The sequence below is a fragment of the Numenius arquata genome, chromosome 1, assembly GCF_964106895.1.
Source record: "Numenius arquata chromosome 1, bNumArq3.hap1.1, whole genome shotgun sequence".
Taxonomy (NCBI): domain Eukaryota; kingdom Metazoa; phylum Chordata; class Aves; order Charadriiformes; family Scolopacidae; genus Numenius; species Numenius arquata.
In genome coordinates, this window is record NC_133576.1 from 7,628,175 (window position 1) to 7,649,442 (window position 21,268).

Sequence of the window (21,268 nt, forward strand, 5' to 3'; positions counted from 1 at the left end):
ACCCAAAGAAATAAGGAGCAGTTGCCTCAAGGAGTAATGCAAAAAGTCACAATACAGAATCACAGAATCACAGAATCACAGAGGTTGGAAGGGACCTTTTAAGATCATCTAGTCCAACCAATGAAAAAAAAAAAAACAACAAAAAAAAAAAACCCACAACACAAAAAAACAAAAACAAAACCACCACACACGCAACCCACACACACACCACCACACCACCCAACACTAATCCATATTCCCAAGCACTATGTCAACTCCTCTCTTGAATACCTCCAGGGATGGTGCCTCAACCACCTCCCTGGGCAGCCCATTCCAATGCCTGACAACCCTTTCAGTAAAGAAATATTTCCTAATATCTAACCTGAACTTCCCCTGGCGTAACTTGAGGCCATTGCCTCTTGTCCTATCATCTGTAACTTGGGAGAAGAGACTGACCCCCGCCTCTCTACAGCCTCCTTTCAGGTACTTGTAGAGAGCAATAAGGTCTCCCCTCAGTCTCCTCTTCCCCAGGCTGAACAGCCCCAGCTCCCTCAGCCTCTCTTCGTAAGACTTGTGCTCCAGACCCCTCACCAGCTTCGTTGCCCTTCTCTGGACCTGCTCCAGCACCTCAATGTCTTTCCTGTGGTAGGGGGCCCAAAACTGGACGCAGTACTCGAGGTGGGGTCTCACCAGTGCCGAGTACAGGGGGACGATCACCTCTCGGGTCCTACTCACTACACTGTTCTTGATACAGGCCAGGATGCTGTTGGCCTTTTTGGCCACCTGGGCACACTGCTGGCTCATGTTCAGCCTGCTGTCGACCAACACCCCCAGGTCCTTTTCTGCCAGGCAGCTCTCCAGCCATTCTTCCCCAAGCCTGTAGCGCTGCCTGGGGTTGCTGTGACCCAAGTGCAGGACCCGGCACTTGGCCTTATTGAACCTCATCCCGTTGGTCTCAGCCCATCGATCCAGCCTGTCTAGATCCCTCTGCAAAGCCTCTCTACCCTCCAGCAGATCAACACTCCCACCCAGCTTGGTGTCGTCTGCAAATTTGCTGAGGGTGCTTTCGATCCCCTCGTCCAGATCATTGATAAAGATGTTGAAGAGAACCGGCCCCAGTACCGAGCCCTGTGGGACACCACTCGTGACCGGTCGCCAACTGGACTTCATTCCATTCACCACCACTCTCTGGGCCCGGCCCTCCAGCCAGTTTTTAACCCAGCGGAGAGTATACCCATCTAAGCCATGAGCATCCAGTTTCTCCAGCAGGATACTGTGGGACACTGTATCAAAGGCCTTGCTAAAGTCTAGGTAGATAACATCCACAGCCTTTCCTTCATCCACCAAGCGAGTCACTTTGTCATAGAAGGAGATCACGTTTGTCAAGCAGGACCTGCCCCTTGTGAACCCATGCTGGCTGGGCCTGATCACCTGGGCATCCTTCATGTGTTGCATAATGGCACTCAGGATGATCTGTTCCATCACCTTTCCAGGCACCGAGGTCAGACTGACAGGCCTGTAGTTCCCTGGATCATCCTTCCGACCCTTCTTGTGGATGGGCGTCACATTTGCTAGGCGCCAGTCGGCTGGGACCTCCCCAGTTTGCCACGACTGTTGGTAGATGATGGAAAGTGGCTCTGCAACACAACAACCCTGGCTCCGTCTTCTTTGCACTCTTTCCCCTTCAGGTATTTATAAACATTGATAAGATCATAGAATCATAGAATGGTTAGAGTTGGAAGGGACCTTAAAGATCATCCAGTTCCAACCTCCCTGCCATGGACAGGGACACCTCCCACTAGACCAGGTTGCTCAAAGCCCCATGCAGTCTGGTCTTGAACACTTCCAGGGATGGGGCATCCACAACTTCTCTGGGCAACCTGTTCCAGTGTCTCACCACCCTCACAGTAAAGAATTTCTTCCTAGTATCTAATCTAAATCTCCCCTCTTTCAATTTAAAACCATTATGCCGTGTTCCTATCACTACACTCCCTGATAAAAAGTCCCTCCCCATCTCTCCTGTAGGCCCAGTTCAGGTACTGGAAGGCTGTTATGAGGTCTCCCCAGAGCCTTCTCTTCTCCAGGCTGAACAGTCCCAGCTCTCTCAGCCTTTCCTCACATGAGGGATGCTCCTGGCCCTTTATCATCTTTGTTGTCCTTTGTTGGACTCTCTCCAGTATGTCCATGTCTCTCTTGTACTGAGGAGCCCAGAACTGGACACAGCACTCCAGGTGTGGCCTCACAAGTGCTGAGTAGAGGGGAAAGACCACCTCCCTTGACATGCTGACAAAACTTTGTTGAATACAGCCCAGGATACCATTAGACTTCTTTGCCGCAAGGGCACACTGTCGGCTCATGTTCTTCTACTAGCTTCAATGGGGCTCAGCATTTCTGGAGGACTCTCCACCTGAGAGTTTCAAGTCCCAAAAAACCATTGAGTTAAACTCTGGGACCTCACTGAGAGGGCCTACAAGATCAATTGATCTATTTTGAAGAGACGTGGGTAAAAAGAAATGCTCTACATCAAACAAACTGGGAGCAGAAAGAGGTCAAGGACTGGGAGTTTAATCTTCCTGCTCCTGCTTCTAGCTCACTTGTCTATGTTTGCCAGGACACAAAATTTCAGGTACTTCCTCCTGGGTTTCCCTGATGATTCATGCCACTTTCATCCCAAACAGACAACTCAGACATTTTTTAGCCTTTAGGAAACAGACTCAAAACAGGATCAAAACTGCTTCAAGCAGGGACTAAACTTTGCTTTGTCCAAGCCTGTCTTGATGAAGCTGAACCTGATCCACTTAAACTGTGTGTGCCCTCTTCCCTATGGGGGTTTCCCTGCAGCAGCCCAAAGGCAAAATGAGAAAACGTGCCTGGCCTGGGGGGAAATGGAGGCCACAGGTTTGCAGACTGGAACAAGCTGGAAGAAAGCAGTTTTCCCTCTCAGAGGGCTATCTCAGCCCAACGGAGGGGCCTAAGAATTTATAAGGGACCTCTAAAACTATGCTATCTCTGTTTGTAAACAGGTGTATCTCATAGTGGGAGCAAATGTGAAAAGTAGGACTTGTGCATCAAATTCCCAATTGCTTTAAGTCAGAATAACCCATTAGGTTAATAATTTTACACTGGTTTGCAACCAAGGAAGGCCATGCCCTATGCATTACACGTCCATTCCTAGGCACTGGTATCCTTTTTGAATGTGTTGGACAGATGCAGCTGCACAATTCATGGCTGTATTGTTATAAGCCCGCGGTAGTCTTGCCTCACATTATTTTTTCCTCTCTTCATTTTATCCTAAGCCACTGGCATACTGGTAAAGCCTAAAATATTTGAAGGGTTAAATCATGTCTTGTCTCATCTCTGCCTCTTGCTTTTCTCATAGCAACAGCATTCACAGGAGGGAGAGGCAGAGAGGCTTGCCATTGCTGTATTGACAGAAGTCAGCACTTCAGATCCCTATGACTGCCTCAGAAATAAAGATCTTGTCATAGTCGCTTTAATCTCCAGCAAGTGCCAAGTTATGTCAATGTCAGCATGAGAAGCTGCTCTGTTTCTCTCTTCCTTTCATTGGTGGCACTGAGACACAGACAAAAGATAAGGAAGACAAAACACCCAGACAGGGCTTGTGTTCAGCTAGTGAGAGTTTTTCAAATGGCTCGGCAGCAGAAAGACAGCAATAGGAATTTTCTTTCCAGAAAGGATCAAGCACTGAGAACAGGCTGGTCTTCCCCTGACCCACAGAAATCCAATGTATTGTTTTTCTTTAAAGTGTTCTTAAACATTTCATGTGAGACTGCAAAAGACAAAGCAGAAGATGAAGTCAGAAGATAAATAAAAGATATGATTAGAAGTACAGAAGTTACTTTGATGCTTTAAACGCAGTGCTTAGGATCCTGCAGAAGCTGAACAGCCACTCTGCTAATAAAGATCCACCAAAACCAATGGTATGCATTTCTGCCTCTCATACCTTTAGGGCTAGAGGTTGTCTGATTCCTGGCTAAGTGACTCCCCTAAGCACAGACAAGAGCTGCAATCATCTCAGTCAAATAAGCTAATGTGACTTTTAAACAACCCACCAAATTAATCTATGCAGAGGTAAGCGTCTCTGAAGAGCTGTTTATGGGATTAAATTTGAGCTGGAGTTAGTTTATGTGCATTTACAAATGCTTTGGCGCTTCCACATTACACTCACGGGCAAACACACATGTGCACGGAAGCGCATGCGCAGCCCCATGCAGAGATCACCCTGTGAGTTACCAACTGATTAGATGTGATGTTTAATGTCCAAGAGAATAAAGCTTCTCAGTTCTTTTTAGGCTCCCTCCTCAAGTTCTTGCTGATCTATACACATTAAGCTCATCTAACCTTGCCAGGGAATTGATGACTTTTAACTGAACATTCAAGTCTTTTACCTAGTCTTGGCTCTGTTTTCTCATTTAACATTTATTACAAGAAAATCCATCTTGGATTTATTTTCAGGTGTGTACTCAAGCAGAAAAAAGGATGGCAGAGCCCTCCCTTAGTGCATCCAGGCTCTTTTGAAGAGACATCCAGGAAACACTTTTGAAGAGCTGCAAACATTAACTTGACTGCTGTTACCAACTTGCGAGGACTTCTGATACTGCCTTTCACAGCCACACTTCCCTTTGAAATCATTAATGAACATTCATTTCTCAGCATCCTCTGTGCTGCTTCATCCTTTGCAGGTGACTGAATCTACTCCACAAATTTTCTTCGTTTCTGAAACACACTTGAATTGACTGAGCAGACACGTCAGCTGTGCCTTCCGGATTTTTAAAATTTTTGCTATTTCTGCTAGTGACACAATTTTCACCACCATCAACTCATTCCTGTGAGCCAGAAAGCAGCAGATCACCTTCAGATCACCTATCTATCCTGGCTTCAGAAGGTGTGTGGTTCAGACACCACCCACGGGCAGCTGTCTGCTCGGGCAACCAGCCATTCGGGACAGCTGCTTGCCCTCAGCCTGCTGCTTGTGCAGGCAGGGAGCAACCCGCCAGGGCAACTGGGAACTGAGCAGCGCACTCCTGAGCGAGCGCTTCGTAGTTACTCTCTTGCACAAGGAGGTTGAGCTTCCATCAGTCCCAGAAAACAGAAGTTTGGGAGCCCAAGTGCCTGGCAGCCTGGGCCTGCGGGAGCCCTCCTTGGCTTGTAGCAAAAGCTGTGCTGAAAGCAATACATTTCTACAGAACAATTCAATTTAGATAAAAAAGGCTTTGCCAATTCAAAATACTTGGGAAGTAAATGACTGGTTCCAGAGTGGAAACACTCCCTCAGCAACCCAATGTGTAGAGGATAAAAAGGACACAGAATCTGAGCTTACAGCCTGAGAGCACTGAGCAGTATACTCCCCAAACACAAACAGTACATGGATCAGGGATGTGATCACAGAAGTGGCCCTAAAGGGCTGACCTTCCTTCCTTCATCCCTGTCCCCCATCAGGGACATGCACACTGGCAATTCCATGCTCCAGCAAAATTCAGCAGCACTCAGCAATTCTTGCAACAACCCTGGTAGATGTGCATGTAATGGAAACCTGTCTGGTTGAAAACAACAGATACCCTGACCTACCCCTTGTAGATATGACCCTACTACTGAAACAAAAGCCTTCCCCGTCCCATCCCCCCCAAATCTGGCTGATGCTTAAATTTAATTCACTTACTGTCACATAGCTGCCTCCACACAGCAAGCCTTCTCCTTGGTTCTGTTTTAAATGTTAACAACACTGCTAAATATATAACCATACTCCAGAACTTTTCAGATAAAACTACTGCCCAGTTCCTCCTCAACTATGAACAGGCTTTAACAGAGCTGCATTAGCTTTATGCTGCCTAAACATCTGTCCTCATGTGATTCAGACATTTTGAGAAACAATGGAAATAACTCACTGCTTCTTCCAAGGTTTTGTTCTCTTCCAGCTAAATAAGGAAACCACAAGAAAAGCTCATGAGCGATACAGGAGGAATGAGGGATTTATTTTTCCTGTTGGAGCCCAATAGGCAACCTACAACATTCCCCTTACGTCTCTAGAGGACAGCAGGACCACTAAGGCCAACATTATTTGTTATAAAATCACTTCTAGTACGTCTCCTTGCATTCCCCATTTGTTATTCCAGATACATCTACCATCTCTTGCATCAGGCTGCATGATCTCTAGTGGAGAGCCATATTTTCATTGTGTTTATACAGTGCCTAGTGCATGAAGGCTCTTGTCTATTCACGCCAGCAAAAAGGAGGCCTGGAGATACATGGTGGCCGGTAATAGGAGTGGCTGGCAGCTCCTAGCTGCTCAAGGAAAATAAATTTAATTGGGTTGATGTGAGAACTACTCTGAGTGCAACAGCTGTATCTTGCAAAATACCTTTCTGACAGGTTTCAGCCAGGCTAAATGATGGCTTCTCCTCTTGCCAGCATCTGCTTGATTGCAGCGCGCGTGTTTTTTTTTGCTTTGCATTTGGATCAGAGAGCATTAAAGCGCAATCCTCTGCCTAACAACTTCAAACCGGAGGCCTCTGGATCCATTTCCAAGAGCACACGACTCAGGAGCAGTCCCCTTCCCTCCCTACCGCACCACACCTCTCACCCTTTTTCTGATGGGTGGTCGATTCTCAGCAAAACTGCATCGCCAGGGCCAGTCGGTTCGCTTGCTGCAAAGCCATGACATACCAAGGGACACTCGGCACGACTGCCCACATGCCTGACTCGCAGGCACGACCTGTCACATCCTTGTCACCTTGCGCTGCAGAAGTTTTGCTGCAACCACCTGGTAGCTCACTGGTGACAGGAGAAGACTCCCAACAGGTAATGGTTTAAATCAAGTAACGCAATCTGAATCCTGTGCTGTCATGTGATTAACTGTTTACCTTTTAATTGCCTGCAGTAATCGGGTAGTGGCAAGTTAATGAATTTCACAGCACGTGTCGCATATCACCGTGCCACATAGTCTTCCTCTGCAGCCGCGGAAGAGCTATGGGCAAGACTGTGAAATTACTGATAGAAGACAATTAACCCCATCCACTCACCATGGGAGAAAGGATGCCTCTGAGAGACTTGTTCAATCACTCCCCTATCGTTCGCAGATTGCAACGCACAGCTTTTTTATTTTTGGAAGAATTACACCACAGAGCAGTTACCCTCTGCTTAAGTCCTTGTGCCACCAGCCTGTTATGTGCTGTCCCCATGGGGTGCTGGCTCTGGCACTAGCAACTACAAACTGGGAGAGGAAAGGCCTGGGAATGGGGCTTGGGTGGCATTCCAAAGCAGAAGCTTCCATATCCTTCACAACTTTTTCCATTCTCAGTGCACCTTCTGGGGAGAAGGTGGAGGCTAGGACATTTTATATATTTTGTTTTAATAACCATGTCGGCTTCAACGGAAACACCTCTTCCCATAATAATAAAATTCTATGTCATAGATGGAAAAACAGGCAAACACCAAAACCCAGGGAGAAATCACCCCTGACGGAGAGCAAACAGCTGCCAGAGTTGCTTCCAAACAATTCCTGTAGAGAGAATTTCACTCCCTCTAATTACAGGGGACTTTTCACATTGGTGTGGGCGAACCACTCCGTGCCTGCTGCTGGGAGACACCCCCTTTCTAAGGCAAGGAGCGCTGGCCGTGCCCCTGTCTGTCCCCAAACCAGACAGGGAGCTGGCTGCCTGCAGGAGACCACAGCCAGCTCCAGCTCCTGCTGCCTACATGGCAAATGGAGCTTCACAGCATCTGTATTTCCACTAGCTGCCGCCTGGGTCCCCCTAACTCGGCAACTCGCTCAGGTCACTGCCGCCTCCGGGAGGACTCAGCAGTTTGGTCATACTGAGAGATGCTCGTCAGTCACGACCACCATTATGGGACTTAATAAGCCCACGGTGCAGGCAGCTCCCCTCACTGTGTGTGTCCTGGCAGTCTGCAACTGGCTGCTACTGGGTGTGGACCCAGTTTATGGGCATAATCGAAGTCAGGTGGGGGAAACAGACCAGAGAAAGACCTGCCTGCAAGAATGAGCTTCCAGTTGTCCTCCATGTGACTGACATGCTGCCAGCTACTTCCCTCTCTGCATTCCTCCCTTTCCCCTACGGGAAAGTAAGATGGGGTCGGGGGAGGAAAAGAATCAGAAGGCAACATATGGAAAGGTAAAAGGTGACAAAGCAACCAGCAAGATGATGGGAGAAGAAGCTGTGCTACCAGCAAGCACCAGCATTCAAAATCCTGTGAGCACCGTGCAGCCCTATGTCTGCTGCAGGAAAGGCTCAAGGAGCAGGAGAAGAGGCACACAGGCTGCCTCTGAAATCTCCTGGTGGGCAGCTTCTCTGCTAGCCCTGTGCCCAGCTGGAAAGCTTTAGGCAGTGAGAAGGCAGGGGCGTGGTGGTACCTGCACAGGGTATCCAAGCCGCTTGACACCCAGCTGCAGCTCAGTACAGATCTGACTGGAAACCGACGTTGACTCATCTCTGAAAACCACAGGGAAGCTCTTGTATGCAACACTACGAAACAACCCTGCACAGTCTTTCTGTTGGAAATTACTTTTACCGTTCTTCTCATAAGCAGGGCCAGGTGAATCCCAGCAGGACAGAACAGGAGGTGCTGCATCAGCGACCACAACCACAGCACTGTCTGACCTTGCTACCTGCATGGACGCAACTCAGTCATGGAGGGTAAATGGTCCTCCCCTTTTGTGCCAGCTGCCACCACTGCCGCAGCTGGTGGATACCTGGTGGCACCCGGAATGGCTCCCAGGTCTGTGGTCGGCTGTAATAAACGAGAAGTAACTGCCCCTCTTGGGGACACCCCCTGTAGAGCCCAGGGCAATTCAACAGCTGCAGTTCACGGTGGCTTTGCCTACCTGGGGACATCCAAGAAAATGAATAATATTCACTAAATTAAGAACAGAAAGCTATTCAGATAAATTGTGCTTAGGCCTCTGATGTAGAATTCAAGTGTCATTAATTTAACTCGCCTCCCTTCCTACCCCTTTAATTCTCAGAATGAGTGTCCATACAGAGTTTTAATGAGGTTTAATTAATCTTCTTTAAAAGGTAGCTTAGATTAACTTTCTTATGTTCCCCCTGTAGACAAGCCATGAATTACAGTATTAAAGCACCCTGCCTCAAAGTATTCTTGCACCGTGGGAACATTTCTTGCTCAAAGTTTTTCAATAATCAAAATTTCTATTCTATCTTTTATGCCAGTTTTAGTCTACTGGCCCAAATGGGTCCACAAAAGACATTTGTACGAACTAATGCAGTTAGTTAAAACCACCTCCCTCTTACTTGATAATATTACAGGGTCTGCAGGGACATTCTAATTCAAGTTAAGAATGATTTTAATGATTTAACTCTATTTTCGTAAGAATTAAGGACTTGCCTACCAATGAACTTGTACTGGTTTTAATAGGCCAGTTTCACTAATGGAGACAAACTCCAGAAGACAGACGTATTTTAGTAGGGAAAACCTGGTTTAGTTGAGGTTAAGCAAGTTATCTAACTGACCTGAGCTGAAACAACTCGCACTTAGGTTGCACAAGCAAATTATTGTGGGCTAAGGTAGTCTCAGGTGCTGTAGGCAGCAGCTACACCGTAACTCCATGCATGCCCACTCTAGCCCCAAGGCAAGTGTTGAGTCATTTGAAGGAGGACAAGAACTTCTCACCTACCATGGTGCAAGACAGCAAATGGACAGTAACTGCAGAGGACCTGTTAGATGGTAGCAGCACAATTTGGGGCAGTTTAGACAACTGATGTGGTGTTTGATCAACTCCCTCTGAAGCCATACCTCTGGTTAACTAACTGATATCCTTCAAAGAAGTGACATTTTACTTAATGCAAGGTACTCTTAAAGTGCACTATGAGCGCACACCCAAAGGCAGTTTGCACAATTTAAATTACCTTCTAAAACAATTGGGTTTAATTGGTATGGACAAGGTTATGGTCATGTTCCCTTGAAGACAGTCTTTCTGCTAAGAGGAGGGACAAGATGCACATTTGAATTACTACGCCATGGTGTTTATGAGACAGGTTCATATATAACAATGCAAAACAACTACAATGTTTTATGTTGCTTTCCTGTTTTTCTGCTGCTTAAGGTCACAGAAGTGGCAATATGTAGTATTGTCAAATATGTTAAGAGCCAGTTCTGGAGAGTGCTCGATTTCAAAACAAAATCTGTTCTTTTCATATGGCAATAGATTTCCATCGGCCTTTGTTAGAAAGAGGGTCCACGTGAGTGCAGATCTTTCAAGGTCTGTGGTGCAGAAATGCTGGCTGAGTTGGAGTTACTACTAAAAAAGCCCACTGTGATTCAGGCTTACAGGACGGTTAGTAGAAACCACACTCACTTGCCCTATCTCTGGCCCTAGAGAAAACATACTTGTGGTGAGCTGTGAAATAAGTGCCAGGTGGAAACAGAGCTAAAAACATTATAGAGGGAAAATGCCTCTCGTGTGCTTTCCCTCCTTAGCTATAATCCTACAGCATGTAAATGGAAAGCGGATAGCCACCGACTGCCGCTGACTCAAGTCCTTACCACTTAGAGCAGGGTCCCCAGCTATGGCTCTTGATTGACATGCAAGCAAGTGGAAGTGGTACTTTGATTAGTACAGATAGTGTATTTAGCACTCCCACCTGGCACCATCAGCTGACCAAAGTGTCAGCACCGCTGTAATGTATATTTAGACCTTTCTGGTTCCCATGTTGCACTCAGGCTACTGCTGCTGTCACTTTTTTGAACTCTCCAGTCAGTTCCCAGCTTCTTGTCTCATTAACACAGCACATCCCAACCTGCTTGAGGCAATACCCCAAGATGTAGATGAAATAGTTCTAGCATTTTTGCTGCTTCCATGCAGAAATGATTCCCAGCATCAGAAAACTAGTGCAATAATAAAAACCACATGAAGAAATTAAAAATCAAATATGACAAGTATTCCTCTACTGAAAAGGTCAAGATTTTCTTTCAAAAGGATCTTTTTCCTACAACAAAGGAATGCTATGTCTTGTTAAAAATCACGGCAAGACAGATTCATTCCAGGATAACAAACCTGTGTCAATTTAATTACTGAAAAGTGCACTTGCTGATATAGACAATAAATAAGACAAGAGGATATTACTTACAAGCGAGCACTGCTTCTACAAAATATTCTTGAGGGTCACATTCTCAGTTTCATGTATGTCAACACAAAGCAATGGAGGACTCTTCCCTTTGTGTCAGGCAGTTTCCCGGCTGTAAGATCTCATACCTGAACCCTTACGTGCCTATGGGGCTGATGCAAATGACACAGACAAGCCACCCTTTCCCCAGGAAGGAAGAAAACACATTTGTGCACAACCCAGGGGAAGCACAGGCCTTTTGATATGGTGATTTATATTTAAGTAAGGTCTACAATACATTTATTTATTGCTTTCTGCATTTTGTGTCTTATAAACCAGGAATTCAGAAAAAGGTAAAGAGAAATTAAAAGCATGTTGAAACCTCACACCCACACCACTTTGTTCAACCTGTGCTTCAGGTCTGAAAGACTTTGCAAGACAAACTCTCAAAAGCAGCCACCGAATTCTAAACCCTATGGCCATAATTGACCACAGTTGACACACATTGTAGTGTTACAGCAAATCTGCTGTTCCACAGGTAGGACCCTGCAGTTTTCTGATAGCAAAGGGTATTTTGTTTTCAACCACTACACACTGTCTTTGGTTTGCTGGGTGGCTGCTGTGATGGAAAAACAGCACTCTACATTTTGCTTTCAGCTCTTGCAATGTGTTTTTCCACCCCTTTAAAGTGCAAGGACCTGAACCTACATTTACGAACTTTCCAGAGATAACAAATAGGTCCCACTGGGCAGCTTTAGGTATTTATTTTGTCTTCCTTTACAGACAAAGACAACGGGCAAGGGAGTTCAAATGAAGCTCAGAGAAGCCAAAAAGGAAACCACAGGTTTTATTTTTCTCTTCAGAGCTTATGTTTAGTGAGGCCCCATCCCTCAGCATGAGAGATATTGTGCTGCGCTTTTCTACAGTTTTTAAATACCTCGGGTCACCCACAGAGATTCTGTGAACTCAAATTACACTGATGTTAACTCAAAGATGTAGATAAACACTCTGTAATTCTTCTTTTCCAACTTTCTCAGACCTCAGGAGAGATACCTGGAGATAAGATGTTCCCATTTCAGTGGCAAAGGGCGTCTTTGACAGTACACTTTGGGAAATAATTCAGATTGTTTATCCTCCAGTGGTAGTTCTACTCTCTTTGGTTCACAGAGCATAAAGGAGAAAATTCTTCTCTAACCTCTCCTTCTGTTTATCTTTCTACCTCCAGCTTCCTAATTTCACCCAAAGAGAAAGGTCATCGAGGCGAGACTGACAACTCAGTGTAATTACGTGAGCTCCTGTGCATCTCTCTGTGCTCAAAAGCAGTTTTAGTTCTTTTACTTCCCTCTATCATGACTCTGCTGTTGAAGGCCCTGCATCTTAAACAGGAGCATCCTGGAGGCACTTTAGCTTATGTTGCCTGTAAGCAGCCACAAAGGATTAACATTTCAGTTTGTGCTTTGTAACTGGGTCAGGCTATGCTGGCAACCGAAAGTTCGAGTGGTATAAGGCCCTTCTTCCAAGCCATGATAAAACTCCCACTGACTTCAACAGCATGGGAATATCACTCTTTCCCCTAGTTCTGCTTTCCCGATAGAACATTGGTTTGTAATTAGACTAGGTAATAGCACTGGTGAGAAGTGGATTTACTGGATCGGAGAACCTAAGTCTAATAATTAACCTAAGGACTAATTTCTGATCCTTTAAATGGAGAGTATCTTAAAACAAAGCTTCAGATATACAATCTGCTATTACAATACCTGTAACAGCTTTATCCCAGAAAAGGAAATTCTTCTTTCCTCCAAAAAGGGACTGCATAGAGTAGATAGAAGATTCCCCCTCCCGCCACCTTTTTGTTTTGTTTTGTTTTTAGCCTTTGATGTTTTTAACACAAAAAAAAAATGAGGTATTTGGCTCTCCGGGTATGTGTCAGGTTGGTGACCCCTTCTGTCCCAATGTATATCCTCTGTCACGTCACTGTATACCAGAGGAGTGGTGTGGGTGCTGTATCACGTGCTAGGGTATTAAATGCATGGCTGGTAGGCATACATATAGCAAATAGTTTACTGAGGACAGGAAAGAAGATTTGATGCAAAGGAGAAACAATCAACCAACAATGAAGTAAGGGGTGCAACTTCATTTCAGGCCTTTTTATTCAGGTCTTTGGCAGGGACTGTTTTATTCTCCTTGCCAGAGCATGGACAGCTGAGCAAGCAAGGAATGAGTGCAACTTGCAATAGGTCAGTAATTTCACAGAGGTCAATGAAACAGCTTCATTGGCTTCAGCATGTGAGTGACCTCACGCTCAGGTAAAACGTGGGCTTACTGAGCTTTGCTGAATCAGCACCTACCTCCTGAATAAAGTCCAAGGATTGCTGCACCTTCCATTCCCTCTTTAAAAAGCTTCCCTCCTCTCCATATAGAAAATGTCTTCTCCTGACAATCTGACACAAGCTCTTCCCCTACACCCTGTCAAGCTAATACATGAGCAGTATCAGATGCACCTTGCGTTAGTTACCAAATCTCTGCCACTTTAATCCAGTCTAACAGGACAGACTGCTGCATGTCAGTATGGGCCTTTGTCAACCTGTGGCCTTCAGCTGACATAACAGCTGCTGTCTTGAAGAACATGACCTACTACCTTAATTACGTAACTCAGCTGCACGAGGCCGTCAAGGTCAGAAATGGGGAAACTTAGCGCCAGGTTCAACACTTGGTCCAGGGTCGGCATCACTAGACTCACCTTGCAGCCATGGGAGTCTGCTCCAGTGTCACCAAGTTTGTTACAGAAGAGATAACCACAGTAGACAGAAATAGGGATTAGACAATGTCCACACCAAGGCATCGTCTCTCTGGCTGGGAAATCCATGCACACAAGCCCACCATCTGTTCTTTGGACAGCTCAATTGTCATCTCTCTTCCAGCCCTATTCACATGTTGAGTTAATCTAAATCAAGGAAATTCCATTATTATGCAATAAATGTATAAAATTTGCTTTTGTTTCATGTGACATTTGAGTTTGGGAAAAAGCCTTTGCTCTGAAATCCAATTATTGACTAATAGTGCTTAGCATGTAAATATCTCATTCCCAGATCCTCTTCTGACCTTTTCCTGTAATTTCCATTAGATTTTAAACCACAAGTTTGGCTGAGCTATTGCTGTGAAAGGACCCTACCACACAACTGTAGGTAACATATGCAGAAATAAACGCCCAGGGACAAACTCCCTCTCACTTCATTACTGATTTCCATCAACAGCTTTGCAATGAGAATGGGTTTGGCCTTTTATCCTAAACAGGCAACCACCTTGCTAACACCTCCGGTTGTTGAAAGAAAACAGATTTGCAAAGAAACTGCTTCTTGTAGCGCTAATCCTGGCAAATGACTCCACATCACCTCCTATGAACTTTCTAAATCAGTATGTTTTCCAGTTCCCAGCTCACCACTGAATTTATTTGAAGCCGGATCTTACCCATAGCCAACACAGACTTTTTAAAGAAGAAACCACAAAAAAAAAGCTAGCAGATATGTTTGCAACGACACTGCTGAAGCCTGGTTTAGAACGGACAGCTTACCTCGCATCTAAGAAGGGAAGAGGCCGGATAGACAACCTTCCTGTGATTAAAGGTTTTTGTGATGGTACTCTCTGATGTGGAATCTCTGGTGTCTATTAACACAGCTGGGTTCACAGCTCAATTACATTAATTCTTTGATGTCTCATTATGCAGTTAAGCCCATGCTTCAGTTTTTCCCTGAAGCTCCTCTCCTCTCTCTGGATGCTAATTTCCACAAAACTCCCAGGAATCTCAATATCTCCGATATCACTGTCATTGTGCCATAATCAGCCAGCAGTTTCAAGAAGCATCTGGCAAGTTGGAGGTTAGGAAGAAGGGAGACAAGGGGCAAGCAGGCAGTCCTATCACATAATTCTCTTTCTGAGAAAAGTAGGTTAAATGTACCATTATACATTCCAACAAATGTACACTGCGATAGCAGGGGGGAAATACCATTTCTTTACCTAGCAGAGAGAATCTTACTCATTGCTCCATTTTCATCACTAGATTATCCTGCTGTTTAAAACAATTTCAGACACAGAACTAATCCTTATGGTGATGAAGAGCAAAGAATCATTTTAAGTGTGAGAAACTATATCCTTTCATTTTCTGTAAATCTATCTGTTTATTAAAAAAATCACCAGCCAGGAAAATCTCAACTTCCTCACTCCCTAAGAACCCACTCCTGGCTCTCTCCCTCCCTTCTGCCTCACCCCCCTTTTTCTCAACACAAACTCAGGCTTTACTTTAATTAAGCAAAAAAAAATCTTAAATTTGCCCTTTTCCTGGTATTCCTCTTTTTGTTTCTCCTCACTGCTACTAAAAAAAATAAAATAATCTAACATTGAAGGCAAAGTATCTATCTGGTCTTAAAGTTTTTGTATCAACAGCTTTGAGAGAATCTGGTTCCAGTGACAAAATATGACCATCATTCAATGATAAATTGCATATTCACTGTGTTGCCTACTCCAAATGTGAAGCTTCATATCCAGAACTGCTAATGCAGCAACACACAGCATTTCATGGAAGTAATTTATTACCACACACACTGGTCTGCTTGCAAAACTTTGTATTTCAAAATAAGTCTTTACTCTCAGACCCTCTGGATCTCAATGCATGAAATCTGAACCTCTACAGTCTCTACGTTTAGATATTAGGACAAAATTTAATTGCACAGAAGCTCTGACATTCTGAGTCAGAAGTTTTCAATGAATGAGCATAATCACAAGCTGCTTAAAAAGACTTCAGCAATACAGTACAGAAAGACAGAAAAGGAAAACAGCCTGAGAAAAGTAACCAATTTACCTGGAGTATTAACAGCATCTGAATAATAGAAGGTGGAACTCTGGCTCTGGAACGTGATAATGCATCTTCCAATTTAATGTTGAGGGTAATTATATTCCTAAAGTGCAGAAGAGCCAGCTGCCGAACTGAGGGCTCCTTCCCCTTAGAAACAGAAGCAAAGCAAGATGGATTATGAACAGTGTGAAAATGAGTTTCAAAATCCTCTGTCAAAATTCCTTCCTCCACTGAGGGATTACAAGAATGGTAAACCTGAATGAAAAGCTGAGGAAACATAACAAAGGACACAGTGCAGCCTACAAGTCTGCACAGTGAATTTGATTTGGCAGTAATGAATGCTGCAGACAATGACTGAGTCTGACTGTCTATGAAGATGATGAGGTTGGGGTGGGTGTTGGGGATTGTACTTGAACACAGACTATATATGAACATTTTGTATTTTACCAATAATGAAATGTATCAGATGTTAAGAAAAAAAAAAAAAAAAAAAGCAGGGTTGAAAAGGGGTTGAATTTCCATTATTTCTCAAGATTTTGAGTACTGGCTGGATACTCTCTTCAAATATGGTGGGAATCCTGACTCAGCCCACCCATGGATCCTCCTTTTCTCTACAGTTTAGAAAACGTCACTATAAGGTAGAAGCAGAGCTGAAGTTTCATATTGCATTTTCAAAGGCATCTTTTTGCATTCCAAGCATCACTTCTGATTGAAAAAAAACCTCATCTGAAGAACACAATGCTGGCTCTGCCTGCAGAGATTAACACCACTTGGCTTATACCCAATGAGGAGTTGTAAAACGGTTCCCATTGCCACCATCAAGGCTTGTTCCTTGGGTATATATGGCTGTACATATATATTCTTATCTGCAGTTCTGTTTGCTGCCAGCCAAATATTAACCCTGCTGGAAGGTCTGATATTCAACTGGTATTGACTTACCTTAGTTTAGAATAAAGAAGCCTGACCCCACCCCACCCGTGCCTTTTCACTTTGTTAGTTATTTGTACTGAAGTAAAGAAGGCCAAATCTGCTTCAGTTGCTAATGAATAGAATTGACAAGAGCACATAAGCACCGGCTGGCCTTTTGGAAGTATCCTTAGAACATCAGGCCCCTACATCTATTTGAAATTACATGGAACTTAGGGTTCTTACCCCCTCCAGGCTCCTTTGAAAATTCAAGCCATTTTTTTCACCTCAAAGGTGAGGAGACTTGTGTTGCTAAGTTATTTTCAAAGGCCTCAGGAAAATAAATGTGCAAAGGAGTATTTAGTGCAATTTTCAAAAACATCCAAGTTCTAATCTAGTCAAGTCGGTATGGACAACGAGGTTGAGAGTCTACCTATATATCTAGGTTACCAAATGCCTTGGATGCACTTAGAAATATGCTTTTAATACCATATTATGTCTATTGTTTGAAAGTTTCTACTGGTAAGACACAAGTCAATGGGTAAAGTAGCCCTGTAAGTTTTTACAGCTCTTCTCCTTCAGAATCAAATTCTGTGTAAAGTTGCAGCTTTTCCACTGGATTCAGATTTCATGCCTGTAATTAACTGCAGATGCAAATGATAATATTGATAACATTCGGACAATCATTTTAGGCGTGAAGTCCCACTTGGAAAAATGGGAGAAAGTTTCCAAAGTTTCCCCAAATATGTTTAGGCACCAAACTCTCACTAATATCTATAGGCATCTAAGAGCAACTCCAGAAGGTCCCTTGTACCTATCTGCTACAGATTGCCGTGGGACTTAAGTGATGAACAACTCTGTGGCCATCACTAAGTTAGAAGAGTGAGCCTCATCCAGATCAGATCAAGTACCTATTGTGGATTGAAAATTAATGGAGTCAAATGCTGTGCCCATGTAAACTGGTCTAACTTCACGAATATTACTGTTCATTTATAGTAGCATAGAACTTGACCTCAGAAATACAATTCCTGTTCAAGAGTGGAGATACTTCAGAGATGAATTCACATCACAGAGAAGGAAATGTATATATCTAAGTCAACACAACTCCACTTATTTCAATGCGTGCATATTTCAGTTTATTATTCATAACCTTTTTTGACTTTTAGTGTGAGTTTAGTGTGACAGGACTAACCATTCTCCCTGTACTCTGCTCCTGTTTTCAAAGTTTCCCTTCATCTTTTTCACCCAAGCACTTCAAACCGCTGTTTGCATAAGTAACATATTTGCATGACGTGACTATACAAAACATAGTATACAACAACTCCCTCCTGCACTGGGAGGTTAGCCCAAGGAGAGAGAGTTAAGGATTGCATCAACCTGTTGATGAACCAGTAAAGTTGCTTTTTCCAGTTTTTCAAGATTCTATAGTAACAAGAGTAATTTTTCACCTGCACAGGATAGAAAATAGCCTGAAGCATGGGCAGGACATCACTGAAGAAAAAATCCCAAGTTTCAGCTAAGGTATCCAGTAGTTTCTGCCCTGAAAAAACAAAAAACAAACTAATGAACTGTTTAGGTTGTAACCAGCTAACTGCAACGACTAAAACACACAGGAAACAACAACGGTGAATCATACAAACAGCTACTACTAATCGTATAGAATTAGTATTCCTTTCACTGTATTGGATCATCCGGTATTTGTCTCTTTTCAGATGACACATCTAATGTTCTTAGCAAACTCGGAGACTTTGAGGTTAAAGCTTACTCAGAAAAACCCCATCAAGAATAAAGAGTAATAGCTCAGATTACCTCCTCCTCTTCTTGCAGTAATACCTACTGGACAAGACTGCGAAGGAGAGCAGTAGGAGGAAGACACAGCAGGTTAAATGTGGAAACATTCCTGTAAGAAATATTCCTCCCCACCATGTTCCTCTCTGCCCTCTAAGCTGGAAGGGAGCAGAGCAAACTGTGCTGTGTGGAGATCCTCCACAAAGCGTCCCTCTCAGACTGATCCCTTAGCTTCCCTGTATCTCCACTTACATAGAAAACCTCACGCAAGATCTACCAAAAAAGAGAATGGGTTGTGGTTCTACTTTTTACTGTAACTTTCAAAAGATGCAGTCAAAACCTGCTATGACGTGGGTTCCCCATGGTCCTCACAGACAGGAGGACCTCCCTCTCTATTCCCCCCCAGCTGCAGCCACCTGGAAGCCTCCCCAGCAGAGATCAGAGAAGCTCTGGCCAGGGCCTACAACCAAGTTGGGCATGCAGTTCCTCACAGAAGATTTCATAAAACACAGAGGCAAACGCAGGAGCCGAGACCTACTGGAGAGGAAGTCTGGCTCAATAGCTGGATGCTGGCTTCAAATCCGTGTTCTGCAAAATGGCCTGCGTGACCTTGGGCAAGCTCTTTAGCATCCCTGTGTCCCTAACCCAACTGTGAAGGAAGAGCAATGCCACTGCACTTCCACCAGCAAGTATTATGGAGATAAATACATCAATGATTATGAGGCATTCAGACAAGACAATATGACTTATCAGGAAGCAAATTCAATCACAATCAATCAATATTACTACTGGTGTCGGAATCAGATACTATTCTTAATTTTGGTATTACAGCATTACTTAGGGACCCTGCCAGGGAACATTTTGCCCAGAATTACACATACATCACAAAGAAACTCTGCATGAAAACATCTACACTCCAAGATAGCAAGTGCCAATCTTAATTATGGGATACTTCATCTCCCTGTATTTTTGAGCACATGACAAATAGCACCAGCTCTGGCCCATCTGCAACTCCTGAATTATTCCTGGGTTGATGACTTTAAGTGCTTTCAGTGACAAGTGTGGATCATCACGCTATACTGCAGCTGCTGGCTTGTGAACCATGCCAAGGTCTTCGTTTCTGCACCACCAGGCAGGAATTCTTGCTGTCCTACACGCTCGTGCACAAGACTGAAAAGGGTGTTCTGTTTCAATTTTAAAAAAGATTATCTTGCATTAGTTCTAGTGAAACATGGCCGGGAACCAGGTCAAAAATTCCTAGCAACTGTAGCAGTGATAACAACAATAATAAATAGTGCTGCATTATAACCTCCATATACTAATGTCTGAAACACTAAAGTGTTTCAAAGATAGAAATCCGATCATGAAGGAGAAGCCCAACCACTTCCTTGAGGGCAGAGTTTTAAAAAGAGTTAAATACGTTAATTGCCCACAAGTTGAGGTTAAGTGGAAACTCAGCCCTTACAAATGTGGCTCCAGATGTGGGTGCTGAACATTGTTCCTTTTCAAATCTCGAGGCTAGAATTGTATGAAGTCAAATCACCCTGTTGAGATAAACATGCCTTTACTGTCACACACTCATCTTGCGGGCAGCTTGGTTTGTGAAGTGATGGATTTCTGTACAACAGCTCAGAAAGGCTGCGGAATTAACTGCCTTTCGCCAGGCAGGCCTTTTACTGGGGGCTGTGGACGAATTCCTACAGTTTGTTGATGACGTGCATCTCTCACATGGAGGAAAGTGACTTCTGTGTCCTTTCAAGAATATGTTTGTTTTACTGTCAGGCAAAGATCCCTACATTTACAACAAGTGTTTGCCAGATTCCAGGTAGCTGGGTTACTCTAAATGATGCTCATTTTAATGAAGCACAATATAGTTGATTTTGTATGACATAAAAATACATATAGTATTTTTCTCAGTGCTTCTAGAAGTTAATTGAAACTACTGAAAGAAATAGAAGAATAAAAAATCTTTTCAAAACCTCCTGCCAGACAAAAACCCTCCAAAGCGTGATCTGAAGTGATCTTTTTTCTCTTTTGAAAACTTCAACACCAGCTGAATAGGAAAACTCAAGCCATGGGATGTAGGACAAGCTAAGATTTGAGGGCAGGACTGCTGCTGCTGCTGCAGACCCAGGAAGGGAGCCCTGCTCAGAATGGGAGCTCCCAAGATTTCCGTGCTCCCAACTTTGTCTCAGGTGTTTTGGGAGCCATGGGGTCACTGACTACAGGATGGATGCTGACTCTGCTGCCAGAAAACCCAAATTCCAGCCTTGAAAACTCACACCCATCAGCAGCTCCCCAGGCAAGCTGACAGAAAGCTTGTAGGAAGTCTGTCAGAAAGACCTCTGCCTCTGAATGAGATCCGTAAATTACAGCTACCCTCCTGAAACTTGCCAGTTTTAGTGAGTTGACATTTCCGAGGAAGGACTTGGGAAAAAAGATGACTGATTTACTTCTCACCTTACCAGCATTTCTGGGGCAACCACAAAATGACACATCACTTTCAAAACCAAAATGAACTTAACAGCTTGCTGAAATTTTGTATTTGCTAAACATGCTCCTACATTTGCAAGTCATTTAGTGATCTCTCATGTCAATTTTTCATCTCAGCTTCGATCTTAAAGATCAGCGAAAATATTATTGATTT

The 21,268-nt window shown here is 44.0% G+C and overlaps 1 protein-coding gene across 1 annotated transcript in view; it reads right to left on the reverse strand.

Annotated features, from left to right (window-relative positions):
* The window catches only part of PRR5 (proline rich 5), a 62,295-nt gene that overhangs the window by 21,993 nt on the left and 19,034 nt on the right, over positions 1-21,268 (reverse strand). The window contains exons 5-6 of the mRNA XM_074168677.1: positions 18,282-18,373; positions 15,934-16,074 (exon numbers count right to left, since the gene is read on the reverse strand). Of these exons, the coding sequence (XP_074024778.1) occupies positions 15,934-16,074; positions 18,282-18,373 (233 nt within the window). The remainder of the gene's footprint in view (positions 1-15,933; positions 16,075-18,281; positions 18,374-21,268) is intronic.